Source organism: Danio rerio, chromosome 7, assembly GCF_049306965.1.
Source record: "Danio rerio strain Tuebingen ecotype United States chromosome 7, GRCz12tu, whole genome shotgun sequence".
In the NCBI taxonomy this organism is placed as follows: Eukaryota; Metazoa; Chordata; class Actinopteri; order Cypriniformes; family Danionidae; genus Danio; species Danio rerio.
Genome location: NC_133182.1, coordinates 932,519 through 951,638, shown reverse-complemented (window position 1 = coordinate 951,638; position 19,120 = coordinate 932,519). Strand labels below are relative to the sequence as shown.

The 19,120-nt window shown below is 41.6% G+C and overlaps 2 protein-coding genes across 45 annotated transcripts in view; one reads left to right on the top strand and one right to left on the bottom strand.

Annotated features, from left to right (window-relative positions):
* The window catches only part of nrxn2b (neurexin 2b), a 479,670-nt gene that overhangs the window by 11,963 nt on the left and 448,587 nt on the right, over positions 1-19,120 (bottom strand). For all 44 annotated transcript variants that reach the window (XM_073906700.1, XM_073906730.1, XM_073906720.1 and 41 more), the window contains 2 exon segments: positions 15,233-15,555; positions 8,341-8,419 (listed from right to left, as the gene is read on the bottom strand). In XM_073906700.1, the coding sequence (XP_073762801.1) occupies positions 8,341-8,419; positions 15,233-15,555 (402 nt within the window).
* The window catches only part of alpk1 (alpha-kinase 1), an 859,942-nt gene that overhangs the window by 539,144 nt on the left and 301,678 nt on the right, over positions 1-19,120 (top strand). The gene's annotated exons all lie outside the window — the stretch shown is intronic.

The window sequence follows — 19,120 nt, the reverse complement described above, 5'->3', positions numbered from 1 at the left end:
GTTTTAGTTTATTCCATTAATGGTTTTGTCAGCTTTAGTTTGGTTTTTATATATTTAGTTTAGTGATTAAGTCATTTGTCTTTTACAAAATTAATTGTAATTTATCAAATGTTTTAGTAGTTCCCTGTTGCCCTGAGCAAATTTTAGTGTTTGCACAGCATAAATTCAGTCTTGTGTAAAACTCTTAATAATAATAATAATAATAATAATAATGCTAAAAAAAATAAATAAATAATAATAATAATAATGATAAAAAATGATAATGATAATAATGGCGACGCAGTGGCGCAGTGGGTAGCACGTTCGCCTCACAGCAAGAATGTTGCTGGTTCGATCCTTGGCTCAGCTGGGGTTTCTGTGTGGAGTTTGCATGTTCTCCCTTCCTTCACGTGGATTTCCTCCGGGTGCTCCGGTTTTCCCCACAGTCCAAAGACATGCGGTACAGGTGAATTGGGTAGGCTGAATTGTCTGTAGTGTGTATGTGTGTGGATGTTTCCCAGAGATGGGTTGCGGCTGGAAGGGCATCCGCTGCGTAAAAACTTACTGGATAAGATGGCGGTTCATTCCGCTGCGGCACCCCGGATTAATAAAGGGACTAAGCCGACAAGAAAATGAATGAATGAATAAATGAATAATAATAATAATAATAACAACAATCATATTAATGATAATAATAATAATGATAATAAAATAATGATAATAATGATAATAATATTAATAATAATAATAAAAATAATGATGATAATAATAATAAAAATATTAATTATAATAATAAAATATTAATGATGATAATAATAATAAATATATTAATTATAATAATAAAATATTAATAATAATATTAATAATAATAAAAAATAATAATGATAATAGGCGAGGCAGTGGCGCAGTAGGTAGTGCTGTCGCCTCACAGCAAGAAGGTCGCTGGGTCGTTGGTTCGAACCTCGACTCAGTTGGCATTTCTGTGTGGAGTTTGCATGTTCTCCCTGGCTTCCCGTGGGTTTCTTCCGGGTGCTCCGGTTTTCCCCACAGTAAAAAGACATGTGGTACAGGTGAACTGAGTAGGCTAAATTGTCCATAGGGTGTGAATGTGTGTGTAGATGTTTCCCAGAGATGGGTTGCGGCTGGAAGGGCATCTGCTGCGTAAAAACTTTCTGGATAAGTTGGCGGTTCATTCCGCTGTGGCGACCCCGGATTAATAAAGGGACTAAGCCGACAAGAAAATGAATGAATGAATAAATGAATAATAATAATAATAATAGAAGGTTTAAACACCATTTTACACCACAGAATGAGTGCTAAATTAGTTTTAGTTTTATTATTCATTGTACATTTAAATTTGATTTGTGTTAGGGAGAATGTTTCTGACCGATAGTTTTAGTCGTGGTTCACTAAAATAGCCTTGATGCTTGGGGAGCAGAGATCTGAGCTGTCTCTCTGTCTTAGAAGATGTGATTCTGAAGCCGAACACTGGAACGACGCAGCACTGAGATCGACCTGAGCGCTTAATATCTGACGACAGCACAGATTAACCTCAGTAAAAGCACTCGCTGCACATCAAACCAAACACACTGTTAATATGCAGCGCCCTGAAATATTCATGTTTGTTTTATTGGACTTGCTTCTGCGACTAATAGATGAAGCATCTTGATTATAGACGAGGCACAGATCTGCTTTATTGTTTGAGTGAGGGAAATGAAAGCAGCGTATATTCACTGCTATAAATCAAACAGCGCTGTAGTGAGTCAGTGTGCAGCGGTGCTGGGGTTTCTGTCTCATTAAAGATGAGTTATATCTCTGCTAAACTCACAGCCGACACACTCATATACGCTTCACACTCTGCTCATGCGGCTGTACACACACTGATCTGAACTCTTCAACTGAGAACAATCAATGAGTCGTCCTGGATGTAGTGCTTGAACTGTTGTGTGTGTTTGGGTGTAACGCTCAGACTGTTGTGTGTTTGGGTGTAACGCTCAGACTGTTGTGTGTTTGGGTGTATCGCTCAGACTGTTGTGTGTTTGGGTGTATCGCTCAGACTGTTGTGTGTTTGGGTGTATCGCTCAGACTGTTGTGTGTTTGGGTGTATCGCTCAGACTGTTGTGTGTTTGGGTGTATCGCTCAGACTGTTGTGTGTTTGGGTGTAATGCTCAGACTGTTGTGTGTTTGGGTGTAATGCTCAGACTGTTGTGTGTTTGGGTGTAACGCTCAGACTGTTGTGTGTTTGGGTGTATCGCTCAGACTGTTGTGTGTTTGGGTGTAATGCTCAGACTGTTGTGTGTTTGGGTGTAACGCTTAGACTGTTGTGTGTTTGGGTGTAACGCTCAGACTGTTGTGTGTTTGGGTGTAATGCTCAGACTGTTGTGTGTTTGGGTGTATCGCTCAGACTGTTGTGTGTTTGGGTGTAATGCTCAGACTGTTGTGTGTTTGGGTGTAACGCTCAGACTGTTGTGTGTTTGGGTGTAATGCTCAGACTGTTGTGTGTTTGTGTGTATCGCTCAGACTGTTGTGTGTTTGGGTGTAATGCTCAGACTGTTGTGTGTTTGGGTGTAACGCTCATACTGTTGTGTGTTTGGGTGTAACGCTCAGACTGTTGTGTGTTTGGGTGTATATCCCAGACTGTTGTGTGTTTGGGTGTATCGCTCAGACTGTTGTGTGTCTGGGTGTAACGCTCAGACTGTTGTGTGTTTGGGTGTAACGCTCAGACTGTTGTGTGTTTGGGTGTAACGCTCAGACTGTTGTGTGTTTGGGTGTAACGCTCAGACTGTTGTGTGTTTGGGTGTAACGCTCAGACTGTTGTGTGTTTGGGTGTATATCCCAGACTGTTGTGTGTTTGGGTGTATCGCTCAGACTGTTGTGTGTTTGGGTGTATCGCTCAGACTGTTGTGTGTTTGGGTGTATCGCTCAGACTGTTGTGTGTTTGGGTGTATCGCTCAGACTGTTGTGTGTTTGGGTGTATATCCCAGACTGTTGTGTGTTTGGGTGTATCGCTCAGACTGTTGTGTGTTTGGGTGTAACGCGCAGACTGTTGTGTGTTTGGGTGTAACGCTCAGACTGTTGTGTGTTTGGGTGTAACGCTCAGACTGTTGTGTGTTTGGGTGTAACGCTCAGACTGTTGTGTGTTTGGGTGTATCGCTCAGACTGTTGTGTGTTTGGGTGTATCGCTCAGACTGTTGTGTGTTTGGGTGTATATCCCAGACTGTTGTGTGTTTGGGTGTATATCCCAGACTGTTGTGTGTTTGGGTGTATCGCTCAGACTGTTGTGTGTTTGGGTGTATCGCTCAGACTGTTGTGTGTTTGGGTGTAACGCTCAGACTGTTGTGTGTTTGGGTGTATCGCTCAGACTGTTGTGTGTTTGGGTGTATATCCCAGACTGTTGTGTGTTTGGGTGTAACGCTCAGACTGTTGTGTGTTTGGGTGTAACGCTCAGACTGTTGTGTGTTTGGGTGTATCGCTCAGACTGTTGTGTGTTTGGGTGTATATCCCAGACTGTTGTGTGTTTGGGTGTATCGCTCAGACTGTTGTGTGTTTGTGTGTATCGCTCAGACTGTTGTGTGTTTGGGTGTAACGCTCAGACTGTTGTGTGTTTGTGTGTATCGCTCAGACTGTTGTGTGTTTGGGTGTAACGTTCAGACTGTTGTGTGTTTGGGTGTATCGCTCAGACTGTTGTGTGTTTGTGTGTATCGCTCAGACTGTTGTGTGTTTGTGTGTATCGCTCAGACTGTTGTGTGTTTGGGTGTATCGCTCAGACTGTTGTGTGTTTGGGTGTAACGCTCAGACTGTTGTGTGTTTGGGTGTATCGCTCAGACTGTTGTGTGTTTGTGTGTATCGCTCAGACTGTTGTGTGTTTGGGTGTATCGCTCAGACTGTTGTGTGTTTGGGTGTAACGCTCAGACTGTTGTGTGTTTGGGTGTATCGCTCAGACTGTTGTGTGTTTGGGTGTATATCCCAGACTGTTGTGTGTTTGGGTGTAACGCTCAGACTGTTGTGTGTTTGGGTGTATCGCTCAGACTGTTGTGTGTTTGGGTGTAACGCTCAGACTGTTGTGTGTTTGGGTGTATCGCTCAGACTGTTGTGTGTTTGTGTGTATCGCTCAGACTGTTGTGTGTTTGGGTGTAACGCTCAGACTGTTGTGTGTTTGGGTGTAACGCTCAGACTGTTGTGTGTTTGGGCGTAACGCTCAGACTGTTGTGTGTTTGGGTGTATCGCTCAGACTGTTGTGTGTTTGTGTGTATCGCTCAGACTGTTGTGTGTTTGGGTGTAACGCTCAGACTGTTGTGTGTCTGGGTGTATCGCTCAGACTGTTGTGTGTTTGGGTGTAACGCTCAGACTGTTGTGTGTTTGGGTGTAACGCTCAGACTGTTGTGTGTTTGGGTGTAACGCTCAGACTGTTGTGTGTTTGGGTGTATATCCCAGACTGTTGTGTGTTTGGGTGTAATGCTCAGACTGTTGTGTGTTTGGGTGTATCGCTCAGACTGTTGTGTGTTTGGGTGTAACGCTCAGACTGTTGTGTGTTTGGGTGTAACGCTCAGACTGTTGTGTGTTTGGGTGTAACGCTCAGACTGTTGTGTGTTTGGGTGTAACGCTCAGACTGTTGTGTGTTTGGGTGTAACGCTCAGACTGTTGTGTGTTTGGGTGTAACGCTCAGACTGTTGTGTGTTTGGGTGTAACGCTCAGACTGTTGTGTGTTTGGGTGTAACGCTCAGACTGTTGTGTGTTTGGGTGTAACGCTCAGACTGTTGTGTGTTTGGGTGTAACGCTCAGACTGTTGTGTGTTTGGGTATATCTCTCAAGGTGTTGTGTGTTTGGGTGTATCACTCAGACTGTTGTGTGTTTGGGTGTATATCCCAGACTGTTGTGTGTTTGGGTGTAACGCTCAGACTGTTGTGTGTTTGTGTGTATCGCTCAGACTGTTGTGTGTTTGGGTGTAACGTTCAGACTGTTGTGTGTTTGGGTGTATCGCTCAGACTGTTGTGTGTTTGTGTGTATCGCTCAGACTGTTGTGTGTTTGTGTGTATCGCTCAGACTGTTGTGTGTTTGGGTGTATCGCTCAGACTGTTGTGTGTTTGGGTGTAACGCTCAGACTGTTGTGTGTTTGGGTGTATCGCTCAGACTGTTGTGTGTTTGTGTGTATCGCTCAGACTGTTGTGTGTTTGGGTGTATCGCTCAGACTGTTGTGTGTTTGGGTGTAACGCTCAGACTGTTGTGTGTTTGGGTGTATCGCTCAGACTGTTGTGTGTTTGGGTGTATATCCCAGACTGTTGTGTGTTTGGGTGTAACGCTCAGACTGTTGTGTGTTTGGGTGTATCGCTCAGACTGTTGTGTGTTTGGGTGTAACGCTCAGACTGTTGTGTGTTTGGGTGTATCGCTCAGACTGTTGTGTGTTTGTGTGTATCGCTCAGACTGTTGTGTGTTTGGGTGTAACGCTCAGACTGTTGTGTGTTTGGGTGTAACGCTCAGACTGTTGTGTGTTTGGGCGTAACGCTCAGACTGTTGTGTGTTTGGGTGTATCGCTCAGACTGTTGTGTGTTTGTGTGTATCGCTCAGACTGTTGTGTGTTTGGGTGTAACGCTCAGACTGTTGTGTGTCTGGGTGTATCGCTCAGACTGTTGTGTGTTTGGGTGTAACGCTCAGACTGTTGTGTGTTTGGGTGTAACGCTCAGACTGTTGTGTGTTTGGGTGTAACGCTCAGACTGTTGTGTGTTTGGGTGTATATCCCAGACTGTTGTGTGTTTGGGTGTAATGCTCAGACTGTTGTGTGTTTGGGTGTATCGCTCAGACTGTTGTGTGTTTGGGTGTAACGCTCAGACTGTTGTGTGTTTGGGTGTAACGCTCAGACTGTTGTGTGTTTGGGTGTAACGCTCAGACTGTTGTGTGTTTGGGTGTAACGCTCAGACTGTTGTGTGTTTGGGTGTAACGCTCAGACTGTTGTGTGTTTGGGTGTAACGCTCAGACTGTTGTGTGTTTGGGTGTAACGCTCAGACTGTTGTGTGTTTGGGTGTAACGCTCAGACTGTTGTGTGTTTGGGTGTATCGCTCAGACTGTTGTGTGTTTGGGTGTAACGCTCAGACTGTTGTGTGTTTGGGTGTAACGCTCAGACTGTTGTGTGTTTGGGTATATCTCTCAAGGTGTTGTGTGTTTGGGTGTATCACTCAGACTGTTGTGTGTTGGCATGTATCTCTCAGACTGTTCTGCATTTATAATGTTGAAATGGCTGTGTGTTTTGTCTAACACTCAGACTGTTGTGCGTTTATAGTTGCGTCTCATTAAAAGTAAAGAGAGGTCTGCAGGCTCCAGTGAATGATGTAATTAGGAGAGTCAAATGAGGGCAGAGATTAATTAGCCCACCGGGATCAGCTGAGAAACAGGACATTCATCAGACATTTCTGTGGGACCCTGGAGCAGAAACGCAATGCGGAGATTTCCCCTCCATCCGTGCACACATACATGCCTCCATTCATCCCTCTTTCCTCTCCTTTCCTCCGCCCAGCTCATCCCTTGCTCCCTCAACACCAGCAAACGTGAGGAACATGCAGACACCAGTCAAACTCTCTCTCTTTCTCTTCCTCTCCGCTCTCCCACTCTTTCTCAGAAAAAATCAATCTCAATCTCAGCCTCTCTCTCCTTCTCCATCTCTCAGTGTCTCTCCCTCTCCCTCACCTTTATCTCCCTCTGGCTCTCTCTAGCTGTTTTTAATTCACCCATCAGTGTTTTATGTTGGGTTTAAAAACAAAAGACTACAGAAACACAAATGTCAGTTAATGAATTTCATCATTGATAAATCAGCAGTCTATAGTACATGAACAAATGCATAGAGGAGCTGAAAACACACTGCATTCATGTTTAAAAACTTGTCCAAATGAAAAATAATTGTTGGATTTTAATAATTAAAAGCTATTTATGTCTTTGAGTGGTGTTGCAATGCTGGGTTGTGCTTTGTTCCTAATCAAGAGTTGTGTTTTAAAATGAATTGATTTGATTTTGAAACTGAATTGTTATATAAGATAAAATTAATAAAATTATTATTATTATTATTATTTATTTTGTTTTATTTATTTATTTTTTAAATGTTTTTAATAGATTACATATTTGAAGTGCTTTGGCAATACTGTACTGAATGTCATGCCAATAAAGCAACTTAAACTTGAAAATGAGATCTCTGTCTCTCTCTCTCTGTGAGTGTTTGATTTCCTCCTCATCTTTCCTGTCTTCATCCCTCTGCTGTCCAGCTTCTGCCAGTGACTCTCTCTCTCTTTCTCTCTCTCTCTCTGTTTGCTTTCTTTGTCTGTAATAGAAATATTTGCTCACAAACACAGATGAACTCCGGCCCACCTTCAGAAAGGCCCACTGATGGTTGCTAGGGGGATTGGAGGTTGCTAGGGTGCAATTTCTAAGTCGGTTTTAAGCAAATCCTGAGGTATTTTTATTGGTTGCTAGGCAGATGCAAAAGATGGTTGAGATAAGAAGTGGACATCAATTTTGGCAACTGACAGAGTATGTATACACAGACATATAGATAGACAGATGGATGCATAGATAGATGATGGATGGATAAATAGATGGACGGATAAATGGATAGGTGCAAAGATAGATAGATAGATAGATAGATAGATAGATAGATAGATAGATGATGGATGGATAGATGGATAGATGGATAGATGGATAGATAGATAGATAGATAGATAGATAGATAGATAGATAGATAGATAGATGATAGATAGATAGATAGATAGATAGATAGATAGATAGATGATAGATAGATAGATAGATAGATAGATAGATAGATGGATAGATAGATAGATAGATAGATAGATAGATAGATAGATAGATAGATAGATAGATAGATAGATAGATGATAGATAGATAGATAGATAGATAGATAGATAGATGGATAGATAGATAGATAGATAGATAGATAGATAGATAGATGATGAATGGATAGGTGATGGATAGATAGATAGATGGATAGATGAATGGATGAATAAATGGATGAATGGATAGATGCAAGGATAGATCTGATATATTGATTATGTCCCTGAATCCTGTGGTGTTGTTCTTTCTGTTGTTGATGTCTGTAAAGCGGTGTTCACACACTCTACACTGCAGACGCTCCACACATATAAAGACTGGATTTCAGACACATTCATTAACACCGTTACCTTCCACTGAGGCTACATTTGGCCAATCACAGCTGCTCACGGGACGACAACATGAAGTGTGTGTGCGCATGTGTCAATATGTGTGTGTGTGTGTGTGTGTGTGTGTGTGTGTGTGTGTGTGTGTGTGTGTGTGTGTGTGTGATTTTAGCACATAAAAACTCCCACAGATGGTAAACTGACTCACCGTTTCCAGGCTCACACTCCTCGAGATCTTCATCATCACTCGGACATTCAGCAGATGCTACTAACAGATCGTCAGTATTCTGCAGAGCGAGAGAGAGAGAGAGAGAGAGAGAGAGAGAGAGTGAGTGAATACACTGTCCTCCTTCAATGTAATACATTACAAACACCTAATACATGGCTATCTGGAATACTTGATTCTGATTGGTCCAGTGGCGAAGCCACATATGTGTCAGGGAGGCACTGGCCCACTCAGACTGAAGGCTGGCCCACCCGGACAAAACTATTAAATGCAATGTAATGTGTATTTATAAAATGCATTTATCGTGTATGGCATCTGAAAGACGGCGCTCACTGACAGTATAGAGTCCCCTTCACTATACTGGGGCATTAGGACTCCACAGACCACAGGTTGAGCGCCCCCTGCTGGACTCACTAACACCACTGACAACAGCAGCCTAGTGTTCCCATGTGGTCTCCCATCCAGACACTGACCAGCCTCAGCCCTGCTCAGCTTCAGTAAGTGACCGCTCTCGGGCTGCACAGTGATATGGCTGTGTAGTTTTTTAAAGCCGAAACATCCTGCGTAAAAACATGACGACCCTAATTTACAGAAATTGCTAAAAGTATGAAAGAATATAGTTCATATTCTTTAAAACACACACAGAAACAGGGAACGCCCTTATTTATATATATATATATCCACTAATGTAAACTATATGGTCACCTGGTGGTCATGTCTGGTACTGCAGCCAAACTAAACCTCACTGACAGCTCATATTTTGAGATATTAACTTCAAATTTGTAATAAAATGTGTCTAGATGTTTTCGAAAGCTTAATTTCTTGAAAGCTCGTTTATTTTAAAGCTGAAAATTCTGCATAGATAGCGATGGTAAGGCTGAATGTAAATTTAATTTGATGTTGAAGTCTTGTCATTGTAAGTCTTTCAATCAAATGTACAATCGCCCTCCATTGCACCAAAAACTGATAAGTGCAACTGTTGATCTGCACTTTACACTGAAAACGAAACAAGAAGCGCTGTTTAGCTCTTTCTGGACAAGAACGTTATACATGATAAACTGAGTACTGTGAGAGAGTTATGATAATACATTAATCTGATATTGTTTGCAGGAATAAATGACATGCTTTATTTAGGTAGTTTTCATTGTAGTCTTGTAGTGTAGTGTAGTAATCATGTTTAGCCAATCATTGGGAGTTTTACAATTCAAAACCTAAAATCTGTAGAAAAATCTAAAATCACTTACAAAAAAGTAGCTAAACGTGTTACTTATAGTGCAGCCCTGAGGGATTTTGAGTGAACTAACCCTTTAACCCCTTACTGTACGTTTACTTCACTATATTGCGGACTAAGCCGAAAAAAATGAATGAATGAATGAATATCGTAATTAAATCCTAATATAATCATACAAACTATATATGGTTGAAAAGGACTAACTCTTCTGAACACATATTTTACTATAGATTTTTTGTCTTTTATTTTTTAGGAAGAGCAATAGGTCAAAACACATTTACTGTCAGCCTGTGGGGGCATCTGCAGTCACATTTATAAACCATAATATTAAAGTCAAAACATAAAGCAATCATCACACACTATATATCATTTGAAAGCTTAATACGTCTAGTTACCATATCTGAGTTACTCATAGATATTACTGAGCAACTGTTATTTATTAATGTGACAAAAGGAGACTCATCAGAGTTGTAAAGCATTACTATGCTACAGCAATCCACATGTCAACAGTTTAAAACGTTTTTAGAGGCAAAATTCATCAAATACCGTCAAATTGCCCATACTACTGTAGAAGTTGATGCCTAATTTACAAATATTATCAAAAGCATAAACAATAGAGTTCATGTTCCTCAAAACATACACAGAAACAGGGGAAGCCCTCACATGGTCACAATTTTTTCAATTACTTTCCCTATCGAATATGGAGTCACGTGACCCCACTCTGTTAGGGCTAATTTATATGTATTATATTATTCTGACATTATACTTTAGCCAAGCACACGGTGTGGTGCAGCCTTCACACACTCGTGCACCTCTCAAATGCGTAACGCAAGCTTTGTGATTGGTCAGTTTGGTATCGGTGATGAGGGTGTGCGGTGAGGAGAGCCACGATTTGAGCAATGTGTGTTGTTCAGCGTTAGTGTTAATTAAATAATCATAGATGATAGATAGCGTGTGTTTACTTCAGTGTGTGTTTACTTTAGTGTGTGTTTACTTCAGTGTGTGTTTACTTCAATTATTTTAAAATCAAGTAATGCACCCTACATCCAAAAATAGCGCTTTAAAAATAAAAAAAAACTTTTAAAAAGCATATTTACTGTACAAAACATGTCAGTGAACTATGAGGACAAACCATAAAATAAGTAAATAAAATAGTCAATAATTAATACTAGTCAAATTAAAATGTTCAATGAATCGAGGCCAAATCGCCCTAATAACTTCATTCATTCATTTTCATTTCACCTCAGTCCCTTTTATTAATCAGGGGTCGCCACAGTGGAATGAACCAACAACTTATCCAGCACATGTTTTAAGCAGTTGATGCCCTTCTAGCCGCAACCCATCTCTGGGAAACACTCATACACTACGGACTATTTAGTCTACCCAATTCCCCTATAGCGCATGTGTTTGGACTGTGGGGGAAACCGGAGCACCCGGAGGAAACCCACGCGAAGGCAGGGAGAACATGCAAACTCCACACAGAAACGTCAACTGACCCAGCTGAGACTCAAACCAGCGACCTTCTTGCTGTGAGGCAACAGCACTACCCACTGCGCAACTAATAACTTGTTTTCTTGAACTTTTTGAACATCTTTCTTTAATCAGACTACAATCCATCAAGTATGTTCTGTAAAGCGAGACTAAGCCTGAATATGTACACCAAAGCGTTCACCAATCATTCACTATACGTTGAACATCTAATTTTCATGTCTATGTTTAAAGAGTGAGGCTTGCAGTTAAAGGGTTAATCAACTTTTTGACTGATTATTATTCAAACACTTAATGAGAACTGAAAGCTGCAGAGAAATCTGTCTGATAAGAGCTGAGCATTTGCGTTGGTCTCGTGCTTTTACTGTGGACTGGACCAGAAACTCATTTCCAGCAGATTTCCTCCTCGTTCGCTCTCCGCTTTAGCCGCAGGACTCCTCCTGTGTTTCTTTTAATTATTTCAGGAAAGCCGCTGTACTGCCGCCTGCAGGGTTTGCTCACTTATTTATTTCATGAAGTGATATTTATTAAAGACTACATCGTTTGGAGCGTCTCGCCTCAAAAGCACATTTCATTTCCACGTGTTCTCCGCGACCCAACGTGACGGTGGAGATCTGCTTAACTCATTCAGTGAACGCACTAACGCTGCAGTCTGGAATCTGTTCTCGCTCTCTCAGGGAAACTAATGGAAAATCAAGCTTTGTTTGTCAAATATTAATGCACTGACTCATGTTTGCGTCAGCCGATCATTTGTTGCCCAAATCAAATGTCTCTCTGTTCTGTTTGTGAACTGGATTAAAATTAGATATATGCACCAATCAAACACAGCCATAACACAACAGGCCACGCCCCCTTTTTAAGAGCTTTGCAATATAACAATATACAGATGAAGTCAGAATTATTCACCCCCTGTTTACTTCTCCCCAATTTCTGTCTAACAGAGAGCAGATGTCTTCAGCACATTTCTAATCATAACAGTGTTAATAACTCATCTCTAATCACTGATTTACTTATTTTTATAAAGTGGCTTAATTAATTTAATTAGGTTTATTAGGCAGGTTAGGGTAATTAGGCAAGTTATTGTATAACGATGGTTTGTTCTGTAGACTATACGAAAAAAATAGCTTAAAGGGGCGAATAATATTGAGCTTAAAATGGTTTAAAAAATTAAGAACTGCTTTTATTCTAGCCAAAATAAAACAAATCAGACTTTCTCCAGAAGAACAGATATTATCAGACATGCTGTGAACATTTCCTGAATCTGTTCAACATCATTTAGGAAATATTTCAACAAGAAAAAAAGGGGCGCTAATAACTGACTTATAGAAAGTCTGCCATTTCTTATGAAAGCCTATGATTTTCTTATCTCACATGGTTTCCTGTTTGCTCATGATGCTGGATATGGTCTATAAATATAAATACCCCTTTATTGATCACAGGCTGTTAAAAAAACAGAGGCGGCAGAACATGATGACGCCAGTAATATGCGAGCTGATGGACCTGAAGCTGCAGGTGGGTGAGGCCTGGTGTACAGGCTGACCCTTCAGGATCAATGCGGGGACTCGTCTGTCACTTACAGGGATCAGTCTCACGCTCTCCACTCCTCCATGAATTACCATCGCAGTTTAAAGTTTCCACTAGATGGCAGACATGTAGCAGATTTCTTTATTCTGAAAAGTTTCTAGATGAAGTCTTATTGATGTAATCGCGCTGTTTTTGCCGTTGAGCTCTGTGCGCCTGCGGTTGCAAACTGAGTGAAAAAAGCATGCTAAGTCTGTCGCATCTTTATTTATTGTCCAATCAAATGAAAGCAGAGGCGGTGTTTCCGTTGACGGACAGCAGTGTTTGTGTTGTCATGATGAAGATGGAGGAGAGACTAGCGGTCGCTGTTTCCAGTTATTCTGAGCTGTACGACTTCACAAATCCTGAATATCACAATATTAATACATATGACAATTATGACAACATCAACAGCATCATACGCAGCTGATTCAGTGGTTGCCTAGCAACATGAAAAGCGCAGCACACTTCTTTCGCTCTTGTCAACAGTAAAAGGCAGTGCAGCGTGACTTGAGAACTCAGAACAGACAAGTCTGCAAAAGACTATGAATGAGTGAACCTGCGCACATATCCTGACTCTGATTGGCTGTGGCCATTTTCCTCTCTCATATCGACTCCGCCCATTAGTGTTTATTTTCAGCTCTGGGTTCAGCTTCTAGCCAATAGCAGAACACCAGCTACTTGGGAGGCGGGGCCAAAGATAGTAAGACCACATCTGACTGGTCAAATTTAGATAAACAACCAACGCATATAATAAAAGTCATTTATCACACACGTCTGCAATACAATACTGCACATGCTATTATCACGATAACGGTCATTTTGCAATCTATTGCGCAGCCGTAATTTGAATGCACTTTATAATGAGGAAGTAATAGTGGCATGCGTGTGATATAAAGCGTTTCCTCTGCAGCTCCAGGAGAGTTTCAGCACTGTATACTCACACAGATCTCCTCACAGGAGCCAGTGATAACATTTCCTACAGCTGCGGGTTACTGCTGTACACTTGACATTTAGCAGCGGTATTCTGAGTCTGTAGGAACACAGCACTGGCTTTAGGCACGTCACGTCAGCTTCACTTAAACACCACGTCTATATTGTTTTAGAAACTCCCTTTTTATGAGTGTAAATTCAGTCTTGAGTCAGTTATTCTCCATTTACCCATTACAGAGACACTCAGGGCTCGCTTACATGACTCTGAGTTCATTATCTAGACTGAATCTGACCACATTATTCCTTATTTCTGATAACAAAAATCTGATTTATGCAAAGAATTATGCAAAATGGGTGTATTTTGGGAGTATAGTCACTTTTTTAGTAACAGGTATATTTTAAAACTTGCTGACGATTCTGTAATTGTTATCAGGGCTTTACATTAACACCCGTTAACCCAGCAAATGCGGGTAGATTTCAGCTTTGGCGGGTTAGACAGCCGCTCCCACTAGCCACTTTGGCAGGTTGGAAATAAGTTTTACACTGTAGTTTTCTTAAAGCAGGGTTCGACAATAAGAATGGCCCAATATGCGTGCAAATGTGATAATTGAATCGAGAAGCAGCACGACTGACAAAAATAACTGTGTTCGCGTGAGACAAAACAGGTAAATACCTTATGAGAGGATGATTACTCGCGCGCACAGGTGATGTGATGCGCGCGACTGTTAAAAAGCGTGCGCGCTCCCATTTACTTGCAAACACCGTGTGTAGAGGAAGCGCAACTGGTGCAATCGGTTCCCTTTGAAATAGACTAGACAAAAAGCGATGCTCGTGTAAGCAGCAAACCTTTTGTAAGCAGTAGCAGCAGTCACTTCTTTCGTTGTAATTATTCTCAGGCACGTGATCATCCGTTCATTATCACTCGTGGAATGTTCCACCTGCTTTCTTTTGCTCACAGTTATTTTGTTAATATAGTTTAAGCATCATCCTTTGCAATAACATTGCTTTAATATGAGATTAACTCCCCATTTATGTGTAGTAACCGCTGATCTGAGACCTTTAGCCAGGACAGATTACTGTGCATATTTTAGATCACGATATCAAAATTATGAACATCGACCGATACAGATCCGATCCTGTGCCTTTTTTATTTTAAGCACAATACAGTGTCTATAGTGCTGGTGATACAGTCAAATAACATCTTCTTTAGTCAAAATAACAGACCTATAGGCCCACTGTATATGACAGACACACAATCTCACTAACTAAACCACGATGTGTGCTGTACACTAGACTCATTACTCGAGCATTAATGATCAGTTGTGCTCCAGCTCATGTTTACTATTTAATATTCAGATTCATCTTGACATCTGTACGCTAGCACTATTGACCCTAGTCAAAACACAAACAGCTCTGTTAAATAAAATATTAATACAGATAACATTTCAGAGGAGCCTATATTAGGCTCAATAATTGTTCTGTTAATGATTATCAGTGTCACTTTTATTATTTTAGTCAGCTACTCTGACCACAATGAGGCAGGCTTTACAAACTCTTAACAGCTACTAAAGTATTCCCCTCAGAAGAATAAACTCTGTCAGAAGGATGAGAGAACAGAAGATCCTTCCCATCACTAGTGTGTGTGTGTGTGTGTGCTCTGACCTGCGTGACGCTGTCCCTCATGGTGGGCGAGCGCTGCTTGCGGGTGGTGGTGGTGGCCATGGTGGTGGTGGTCTCCATGATAGTGGTGGACATGTCTGCGAGCGGGGTGGTGCTGGTGGTGTCGGTGGTCATGACAGAGGGTGTGTCTCCCACCAGACGCAGGTTCCCCTGGATCTGCACATTGGGGTCGGCCTCCGCCGCCAGCTTCAGCACCTGTAGCCCGTTATAATACAGACCCGAGATCTGGCCCTGGAAGTTACGGCCCTTCTCTCCGCCGCCGACCTTAATGAAGGCCTGACTGTTGAAGATGGTGAGCTGCCGACCTGCGGGGAACACACAGCAATTCAACACATACACACACACATACAGACAATACACAAACAGCTGAAGGCTGAGTTATTAGCCCTCTATTAGCTCTGAGAATACTGTTAATGTTTTACTCCATTCTGTATCTGATTTACTAAGCTTAGTTGTGACACTCAGATCTGTCTCAATAATAATAATGATAATCACCCTCATCACAAAAACAGCACACATGCAGGAATGACCTCTGGAGGAATGAAGAGTGATTATGATGATGAAGATGGTTCATTATTCAGAGTGACAAACAGATGGACAGCATTCAGAGAAAGGAAAGGGAGATTGATGATGATGAACACACACACACACACACACACACACTGGGTCCGTCATTCATCTTGACCTCTGCAAATGTGTGTGACTAAGTTTTTCGGTAATGATCTACAACTGTGTGTCTGTCCTGAGTGTTTATATCATCTTTATTTCACATCAGAAGATCAGATCTTCAGATCTGTGAGTGTCTGTGCGTGTGCCTTCACATCACAGTTCAGTCAACTAAACACTAAAAACAGTGAAGACAATGAGGGGTAACACCAGTGCTGTATGATCCACATGAACACCTCATCTGGAGGGAACCAGAAGGACCAGTCAAAGTAGAGTAGTTCATGTGACTAATCGCAGTAGTTACACTGACCAATCGGAGTGTAGTAGTTTAACTGACCAATCGGAAAAGAGTAGTTCATCTGACTAATCAGAGTAGAGTAGTTCAACTGACCAATCGGAGGGTAGTAGTTTAACTGACCAATCGGAAAAGAGAAGTTTATCTGACTAATCAGATTAGATCATCTAACCAATCAGAGTAGAGTAGTTCATGTGACTAATCGCAGAAGTTCAACTGACCAATCGGAGAAGAGTAGTTCATCTGACTAATCAGAGTAGAGTAGTTCAACTGACCAATCGGAGTGTAGTAGTTTAACTGACCAATCGGAAAAGAGAAGTTTATCTGACTAATCAGATTAGATCATCTAACCAATCAGAGTAGAGTAGTTCATGTGACTAATCGCAGTAGTTCAACTGACCAATCGGAGAAGAGTAGTTCATCTGACTAATCAGAGTAGAGTAGTTCAACTGACCAATCGGAGTGTAGTAGTTTAACTGACCAATCGGAAAAGAGAAGTTTATCTGACTAATCAGATTAGATCATCTAACCAATCAGAGTAGAGTAGTTCCTGTGACCAATCGGAGTAGAGTAGATAATCTGACCAATCGGAGTAGAGTAGTTCATGTGACCAATCAGAGTAGAGTAGTTCATGTGACCAATCGGAGGAGAGTAGATAATCTGACCAATCGGAGTAGAGTAGGTCATGTGACCAATCGGAGTAGTTCATCTGACCAATCGGAGGCGAGTAGATAATCTGACCAATCGGAGTAGAGCAGTTCATCTGACCAATTAGAGTAGAGTAGTTCAACTGACCAATCGGAGTAGATCATCTGACCAATCAGTGTAGAGTAGTTCATGTGACCAATCGGAGGCGAGTAGATAATCTGACCAATCGGAGTAGAGTAGTTCATCCGACCAATCAGAGTAGAGTAGTTCATGTGACCAACCGGAGAGGAGTAGTTCATCTGACCAATCGGAGTAGAGTAGTTCATCTGACCAATCGGAGTAGAGTACTTCATCTGACTAATCAGAGTAGAGTAGTTCATCTGACCTATCGGAGTAGAGGTCTCATGTTTAAAACAGCACATTAGTTTACAGCGGTCAGTCCTTTGTAATTACAGCTCAAGCCACTGGTGTGTGTGTGTGTGTGTACTGTGAGTGTGCACCAGCTGACCCGTGTCTACATCCTGTGGTCATGAAGGTTATGAAGCTGTTATTGAGTGTGTGTGTGTGTGTGTGTGTGTGTGTTGCTACAGCAGGTTTATCCTCTGTTCCTCTGACGACGCTTCACCAAACTCATCAACACTCAGATCAGAAGGGAATCAGAGCTGTTGCTGGGGACTTCAGCTGTTGCTAAGGTGACAATTAACGTGTCGCTATGCAGCAGCTCACTGTCGGTCTACTGGATGGTTGCTAAGGTGATCCGTCTTCAAAATAAACATCAACATCAGTATATCAGCAAAAGTGTGACCAGTGTCTGAAGAGTCTGAATATTGAGTTGAAGATGGAGTAAACACTCCCCACGTCATGTTTAACAGAGCAAGAGCAGTCCACACTGTTCCCCACAATAGCTTCCTTCTGGAGAAACTTTCCCTTCTACTTTTACTGGAACTCTATTTAAAAATATATTATCATTAAATATTATTCGCCTGCTCAAGAGATTGCTTTATTTTTGATTGGGGTTTTAAATTATATACACTACCTCACAATAACCTTGTATTGGTCTCAGTTGTAGGAGCAGCAGATCATAACTGGTCTTCTAGTTGATCATAAAGTGTTGAAGGTGGATTTCTCTGCTGGATCATCTGCATCAAAGATATATACATTAGATGTCGTCTACCCTGTTGTTGTCTATTGGAAGGAATGCGTCAATAGCGCCGCCATCTTGCTACAGGGTAGCGCTCCTTTGAAATGAATGTGGGACCAAGCTTCAGTGGAGGACTGTGGCCATCCAGAGCCAGAGATATACACATATACACATATATCTGTGATCGGGAGTTTTCCTGGATGTTAGTATGTAATTATTTTTTTCTAATTATGAAAATTATAATTTGACATCACTTTTCTACATTGATGGATCAGTGACCGCACGGGCATTCCTGACAAAAAGCTTGTGTTTGTGTGTAGAGAAATGTACTATTCACCCTCCCTGTTAAATTTGATCTGATCATGTCCTGAAACACAGCTCCTCTCCTGCTTTCACTGCTCATACTGACGGAGGGAGCGATTCGTTTGTGAATGAATCCCCTGATACGACTCTTTCACTAACGTTAGCCGACATTAATACAAGTTTCTGGCAGCGCAGCATCTCGTTGTCATATTTCTTTTGCATTGTTTGCTAATTTAATTCAACAAAACTAGCATAAGCCGAGTGTTTAGTGTGAGTTGGAGCTGCTTTGCCGTATGGTGAATGCAGTAAGTGACTGTTATCATCAATAACGTGACCTGATTAGCACAAAAGTTCAGAACATACAAAAACAGAAGAAAACTGAATATTACCTATGAAATGTTCTGCCTTTGTGCTTTGTTTTCTTTGTTTGCTTGTTACTACACCCGTAGACAGCGCTAAAGTCCCGCATCTTCACGTAATAACACTGTCTTGACTAGTGTGGTTGAATGACATTTGTCCTGGGAGCACTGTACCAATGTGGCGGCGCTATTGACGCATGCTCAGGGTACCTATGCGATATCTAGTGTATATATCTATGGATCTACATCAATCCTCACCGGTACAGCAGAAGACCTACTGGAACCAGCATGGAGACCAGATTCTGACAGAAATCAGTCAAGTTTGGTGAAGGAGAAGTCATGGTTTGGGGGTGTGTGAGAGATCTGCAGAGTGGATGATCAACATCAACAGCCTGAGGTATCAAGACATCTGTTCTGCCCATTACATTACAAACCACAGGAGAGGGACAATTCTCCAG